This window comes from Ixodes scapularis, unplaced genomic scaffold, assembly GCF_016920785.2.
Source record: "Ixodes scapularis isolate PalLabHiFi unplaced genomic scaffold, ASM1692078v2 PGA_scaffold0__279_contigs__length_252992795, whole genome shotgun sequence".
NCBI lineage: Eukaryota > Metazoa > Arthropoda > Arachnida > Ixodida > Ixodidae > Ixodes > Ixodes scapularis.
This window is the reverse complement of record NW_024609835.1, coordinates 203,785,866-203,793,344: the sequence shown is the minus strand read 5'-3', so window position 1 is coordinate 203,793,344 and position 7,479 is coordinate 203,785,866. Positions and strand designations below refer to the sequence as shown.

Here is a 7,479-nt window from a genome sequence, read left to right as displayed (position 1 = left end):
GCATGTAGGTGTCATCGGTCACAGATCCTGCCAATTGTACAATAGCGCCAGTAAATGGCGCTATCCGTGTGTGATTCACTGCGCGGAAAGGTACACGTTGTTGTCGAGATGTGGAAGCGGCATTCGCATCTTCTCCGAGGAGAATTGTGCGTGTGCCTCAGTCAATAGGTGCCCGTCGGTTGGCTAAGAAATTCCATCTTAAAATCATGCCGTGTGATTGTGTTGTGAGTGCTGACGCGCTCAAGGCTGCTGAGCCAGTCATCCACATCATAGCTTCCGAAGCCGCCGAAGGTGAGCCAGCACGGAGATTTTCAGTGCCTGACACCTCACCTCTAGAAACAGTTGGGGCAAGCTGCTTCAGACTTCGGAGAAGTGTTGTGGTTATAGAGCAAAGAGGTGCAGGGGACACAACTCTACCAAAATGTTACGGTGCTGTCGTTGAAGGAGTCGTCCAGGAGTCAGTCTCTGGGGGTCGGCTTTTATTTGAAACTGCCGGGCTCAGCTCGAGTTGTCGCGTGTCTTAGCCACTTTTCTTGCGCGCTCTTTTTCTTCTTCTAAATAACAATATATATATATATATATATATGTGTGTATATATATATATATATATATATATAACGGGCATGGTGGCGGGAGGCCGAAGGCGTGGGTATAAGACTGAGAAGAAAAAAACCCTTAGCGGGAGGACGAAGGCCGGAGTCCGGCCTTCGTCAGGAGAACTTTTACAGATGAACGCGGGTGGTATTTATACAATGCTACGGTCGAGTCCAAATTTCGGAGGGGTGACGGTTGTAGCTTTCGAAAGAGGGAAGCGTAGGGCAGTTCTTATCCGGGTGAAGAAGCTTGACGGTCGGTGCCAAGTTTCTAGGACGGCGGGATGACGGTAGTAGCTTCTTGAGAGGGGGCGCAGGGTGACTTTGTGTCCGGGCCGGCACCGGTGACCTATATAGACGATAGCGTACAATAGACGAAAGTTACACGCGCAAACTAAAGTGCTGTCTCAAAACAAAAAAAAAAAGAAAGGGCGGCACGGTTACTTGTGTGCATGCATGAGTCAAACCTGGAAGGGAACAATGTTAAACCTAGAAGTAAAAAGAAATACAATGGATATGAGAACCTGGAAATAAAAGAAAGGTTGATGGTCCAGTTCCGGCCCCAAACACAGTACCACTGTTAACAACAAAATCTACAAAAAAAAAATGTTTTTGGATTGCTGTTGCTATTCGTCTGTTAGCATTTTAATCGATGCCAGAGTGCCGGGGCTTTCATTTATTCCTTGTTTAATAGTGTTAAATCGGTAAATTAGGTAGGATTCACGCTGTTCACGTTCGCGATTTGATTTAAATCCAGATTCTAGGAGCGTCACTGACAATTTATCAAAATAATGTTTTGGAAGAGCGAGATGTTTGGATAAAGGCAGTGCCGGAAGATTTATGGCGTGAGATTTGTGATTATTAAAGCGCAGTCTAAATGCCGTTCTAGTCTGCCCTATGTATTGCGTGTTGCATACCGTACATTCGAATAAGTAAATGACATTCGACGAGGCACATGTTAAGTTCCCTTTAATTTTGATCGAGAACTGCGAGTGCGTGCTGCTGGCCGTGCTTGTGTGCTGCATCTGTTTACAGATTAGACATCCTGGGTGCCTGCAAGGCCTACATTCGTTAGGTGGTGGCGATGAATTTATCCGAGAGTTTACTAGCGCGTCTTTGAGGTTACTCGATCGTCTGTGGACGACCCCCGGGGCGGATGGAAACGCGCGTTTAAGGCGCTCGCTTTGTTCGAGAATGTTATAATGTCGTCTCAAGACATTATTTACATTAGGATGGTTTATGCTATAAGTTAGACATAGATTTGTGCGTTGTGTGGCGCTTTGCGTGGGGCGCGGGCTGATGAGGTCTGCGCGGTTCAGTTGTTTGGCTTTTCTGATTGCATCGTCGATTATACGGGGTGGATACTTTTGTTTCTCTAGCACTGACTTTAAATTTTGACTGCTCGCATCAAAATTTGTCTCTTTTGAACAAATTCGATTGAAACGATGAACTTGGCCATAGGGAATGCTGTTCTTGCAATGGTGTGGGTGCTCGCTTTGATAATGAAGGTATTGCTGCCGATCTGTTGGCTTACGGTACAGGCTCGTGGCGAGTTTACTTTCGTCTATCTTAACGTTGACGTCTAGGAAGTTTATTTCGGTTTGAGAGTACGAGTGTGTAAAGCGGATGCTCGGATGAGCAGCATTTTATCGACCTATGAAGTCCACCAGCTCCTCCTCAGTGTGCGACTATACAATAAATATATCATCTATAAACCTTTTGTATATTAGCGGCTTTATGGGACATTCAGAAAGGAACTGAGAGTCTAATTTTCCCATGAATATGTTGGCATAGTTCGGGGCCATTTTGGTGCCCATCGCGGTTCCGCTAACCTGCCTAAAGTATTTATTGTAAATTCGAACGTGTTTAGTTCTAAGAGAAGCCTCGCTAGGGTAGCGACGACGTGTCCCTCTGGGGTATCCAGTTGTTTGTGGAGTTCGTACATGTCAATTAAAGAGAGTATTCCATCATCATGTGGAATATTCGTATACAGCGATGACACATCGAGTGTAACGAGATATGTTTCTTTTGGTATGCATAAATTTGATATTTCTCTTAAGAAGTGAGTTGTGTCTTTAATGTACGAATCAAGAATTGTAGGTATATGTTTAATTAAACTGTCTACATATCCTGATATGGGTTCGGTTACTGCACCTATTCCGGATATGATTGGACGCCCTGGGTTACCAGGTTTTTGAATCTTAGGGAGCATGTAGAAGCAGCCCGGAGGAGGCTGTACCGGTTTCATTAATTTATGTTCGTTAGCAGTTATTCTGCCCTCGTCTAGGAGATCCTTAAGAACCGAGGTCACAATTTGAGTGTGGTGCACCGTAGGGTCATCCGCGAGAGGTTCATAAAACTTTGAGTCATTTAGTTGGCGGTTTCCTTCTCGGATGTATTCAGAAGAGCTAAGAATCACAATTGCTCCTCCTTTATCGGCTGGTTTTATTGTTATGTCTGTCCTATTGCTCAGGGTTTTTAAGCTAGCCTGTTCAGATTTAGTGAGGTTATCCCGTCTTCCCGCCTGCCTGCGATATTCCCGCATTATGTATTTTTGCACAGCGGCTATGTATAAGTCAAGACAATCATCACGGTTAGCTTTTGGCGTCCAGTCGCTCGTTGCACGCTGCTGAGAGGTGTTGGAGCTAGAAGTTTTGTCCAAGAAGTATTCCCGCAATCTTAAATTTCGAGCAAAGCTGTCGAGGTCGCGTAGTAATTGAAATTCGTCAGCAAAACCGGTGGCGGTACAGAAATTTAATGCCCTCGAAAGGAGTCTTTCCTCTTCTGTTGATATAGTCCCGCCAGATAGATTAACAATTGTAAAGCCACAAGGGGCACTAGTGCTTGGCCTATCGTCTGTTATGCTAATGGCCGGTTGAGTATGTTCGTTATAGTTAAATGATGTCGTGAGCTGAGGTAAAACAGTTTTAGGAACCTTATCGCGCTGTAGCTTACGTAGCTTGATTGTTGCGAGGTCATGGTGTTTCTTTTTATCAAATTCAGATAGGGCGCTAATTTCGGATGTCGATAAGGAGCCATTTGAACGGAGAAGTGTAGCGGTCGCGGTCGTTAGCTGTTTCACTTGTTTGTCACTATGCTGAATCGCTATTTGGACCAGTTTAAGGGAACCCTCAAGGAGAACTTGTTGCCATTCCGATCGGTCATATTGGTCGAGGTTTGTGCAGGCGGTAGGAAGGGAAAGCGACATGCCCTTCGGGGTAATGCCTGCGTTAAGGTACACTAGCAAGGTTGATTTATGGAGTTCGTGCCTAATGCGTTTATCTGAGAGCTTTCGTACTTTAAGAAAAGTGGTACTGCAGTTTGGAGTGGAGGAACTGGACTCACCGAACTGTCGTCATTCGTCTTTCTTCGGGTGCGGGGAGCTCTCCACGGCGGGCTTTCGCAGGTTGTAGCGCTGTCTTGGGGTACTTCTCGGCTGCTGCGGGCGTTGCATTGGTGCCACACTCTCGGCAGGTGTCGGGTACTCATCGACGTAGTTGACGCTCTCGCTGGCTGCCGCGGGCAGGGTGCTCGCGGTGTCCCCACAGGGGCAGCTGGGCTCTCGATGCTCTCGCTGGCTGCCGGGCACGGTGCTCCTGCGATCCCCACAGGGGCAGCTGGGCTCTCTGGACTGGCGTTGTGGGACCTGGGACTCTCGGGGCGCCTGGGTTCCTCTGATGCGGCTCTCCTGGTGCAGTTGGCGGTGGCGGCGGTGGGGATCTCCGATGACCATTCTGGCGACGTCGTACTTGCTCCACGTTGCAAGATGGACTTCAGGTTTGCCGCGAGGAGGGAGACTCCCGTGAAGCTCGGGTGCAGCCCGTCAGCCGCCAGGACTCGAAGAGGCGGCAGCGACGTGAAGTCGTGGTCCAGGAAGGTCACCTTCCCTGGTTTCCTGCAGTAGCCCTTGACAGTGTTGTTGAACTTCCGGGCTTCGGTGTTGAACCAGTGGACGAAGCGGTGGTTCGACTGATCCAGGCGTCGATTGGTGTGCCGAGGCAACACAAGGGACACAATAAGCCTGTGGAGCTCCGGACGTGTTCGCAGCGTGTTGTTGACCAGGCGACAGCACCGTCGTAGCGTCTCGTCGGTGCCGTATCGTTCCAGCTCGGTCGTCCCTACGTGAAAGACGAGCGTCGTGACAGAACGTGGGAGGTTGGCGAGCTCCTTCTCGATGTCGACCGTGGATGCGCCACGGATGGTGATGAAGGCGGGTGCGGCTCTATCGTAGGGGTCGAAGTGCTGGTGGAGATATCGGGTCTGCGAGTTCCCGATGACAGCGGAGGTCGGCAGGTGCTTGGGGTACATCCGTGTTAGCTGCTCCACCTTGGGTGCGCCGGGGGCCGGTCTGGAAACAACGGGCATGGTGGCGGGAGGCCGAAGGCGTGGGTATAAAACTGACAAGAAAAAAACCCTTAGTGAAAAACAGCAACAACGGACGATTTAATCTTCGACGTTTCGGCCGGAGTCCGGCCTTCGTCAGGAAGAACTTTTACAGATGGACGCGGGTGGTATTTATACAATGCTACGGTCGAGTCCAAATTTCGGAGGGGTGACGGTTGAAGCTTTCGAGAGAGGGAAGCGTAGGGCAGTTCTTATCCGGGTGAAGAAGCTTGGCGGTCGGTGCCAAGTTTCAAGGACGGCGGGATGACGGTTGTAGCTTCTTGAGAGGGGGCGCAGGGTGACTTTGTGTCCGGGCCGGCAGCGGTGACCTATATAGACGATAGCGTACAATAGACGAAAGTTACACGCGCAAACTAAAGTGCCGAGAGTTTACTAGCGCGTCCGCTAGTAAACTCTCGGATAAATTCATCGCCACCACCTAACGAATGTAGGCCTTGCAGGCACCCAGGATGTCTAATCTGTAAACAGATGCAGCACACAAGCACGGCCAGCAGCACGCACTCGCAGTTCTCGATAAAAATTAAAGGGAACTTAACATGTGCCTCGTCGAATGTCATTTACTTATTCGAGTGTACGGTATGCAAAATGCAATACATAGGGCAGACTAGAACGGCATTTAGACTGCGCTTTAATAATCACAAATCTCACGCCATAAATCTTCCGGCACTGCCTTTATCCAAACAACTCGCTCTCCCAAAACATTATTTTGATAAATTGTCAGTGACGCTCCTAGAATCTGGATTTAAATCAAATCGCGAACGTGAACAGCGTGAATCCTACCTAATTTACCGATTTAACTCTATACCCTCCGGGCGGCCACTCCGGCGCCACCGTCGCTTGCGCTCCCCAGCGCCGCCCGTGGTCGACCTAAGAACGATTGGTATGTTCCCATCTGAAAATGGCGGCTCGCACGTGCGATCCGACGGTGCTCTTTTGCGGCTTCAGAAGGATTGACGAGATCGCAGAATATTTCAAAGAAAAGTCACTGAAGTTAGGGGAGCAACTTTATGCGGGCCGTCACGTGTTTGGCGTGAAAGAAGAAGTCCTTCATTCCACAGCTCCCAGCGAAGTTGTAGGGAAATGCCTCGCGCAGATGAAGTCTGCTGTTTACAACGTCCGGCTTCAGGTGAGCGTGCCACCCGGTTCGGTTTCGCGTACCCCCCTCCACTCCTCATTTGTTGTTGTTCTGATTTCTCGGTTCAACCGTGCATAACACACATTTTTTTTTTTTTTTTCGCTACGGCAGTTTTCAGCGCACCCGAGACTCATCGTGGGCGCGAGCTGCACCTGCAAGGCTGGCGTGCGTGGGTGGTGCAAACATGGAGCAGTGTGTCTCTGCCGTCACATTGCATATCTTTGCAGTTGTGTCTCTGTCGTCACATTGCATCTCGCCTTGTACGACGAAGGGAAGATCGTGGGGATGTAAGCGGGGTGCTGAGCGATGGAGCCTTTTTTGTTTCCTACGAAGTGGCAGCTGCAAATCCTGGCCTGCCCATTCGCGGGTTCCCATGAGTCTCCGTCTCCGCTGTACACAAAAATGCAGTGTCTAACCGTGCCAGCGAGAAACAATTCTGTATCATGGAGAGCAAACAAAAACCGAGAAGGGACAAAAAAAAAAGGTTTCCTTACGTTGCGCGCCGCACCGCTGCAACCCATTTCCGTCGACGCTCTGCCTCGTACGGCTTTGCTGGAAAGCGGTAAAACTCTACCACTGGGAGCTTCCCAGCTGTGTTTCCGTAGCTGTTGTGGCAGTCTAAGCGCGAAACACATGTACGACGAAACCGTCCGATCCGACGTCCGACCGCGCAATACGACGGTCGGAGGCGAGGGTTTTCAACGCTCTCCGATGCTACGAAAACCCTCTCCCCCCAAGGTCATTCCGGCAGTCCGCACGTCGGATCGGAAGGTTTCGCGCTGTAAACACAGCAATAAACAGAAGTGCGCTTTTTCGACTGCGTTGTTGCGGACGACATAACGAAAGCAGCCGGGTACGCCTGCACTTTACGCCTGGCAAGCCTAATGCGAAAGCAGTCGGGAAGGGCGTTAACCGCGGTAACATACCAACAGTTTTTATTTCGTCGGACAAATGGCGCCACGGGTTTTTTCAAAACACCAGCGCCCGGAGCGTATTAAACAAGGAATAAATGAAAGCCCCGGTACTCTGGCATCGATTAAAATGTAACAGACGAATAGCAACAGCAATCCAAAAACATTTTTTTTTGTAGATTTTGTTGTTAACAGTGGTACTGTGTTTGGGGCCGGAAATGCACCATCAACTTTTCTTTTATTTCCAGGTTCTGATATCCATTGTATTTCTTTTTACTTCTAGGTTTAACATTGTTCCCTTCCAGGTTTGACTCATGCATGCACACAAGTGACGGTGCCGCCCTTTCTTTTTTTTTTTTTTTTTTTTTGATACAGCACTTTAGTTTGCGCGTGTAACTTTCGTCTATTGTACGCTATCGTCTATATAGGTCACCGC

At 49.2% G+C, this 7,479-nt stretch overlaps 1 protein-coding gene across 1 annotated transcript; it reads left to right on the top strand.

Moving 5' to 3' along the window:
* Positions 1-5,818: 5,818 nt before the first annotated feature.
* Positions 5,819-6,439, top strand: LOC120843103. Its single transcript, XM_040214333.2, has 2 exons — positions 5,819-6,123; positions 6,244-6,439. The coding sequence occupies exons 1-2, from the start codon at positions 5,896-5,898 to the stop codon at positions 6,421-6,423; spliced, it is 408 nt and encodes a 135-aa protein (XP_040070267.1). The 5' UTR covers positions 5,819-5,895; the 3' UTR covers positions 6,424-6,439.
* Positions 6,440-7,479: the final 1,040 nt, after the last annotated feature.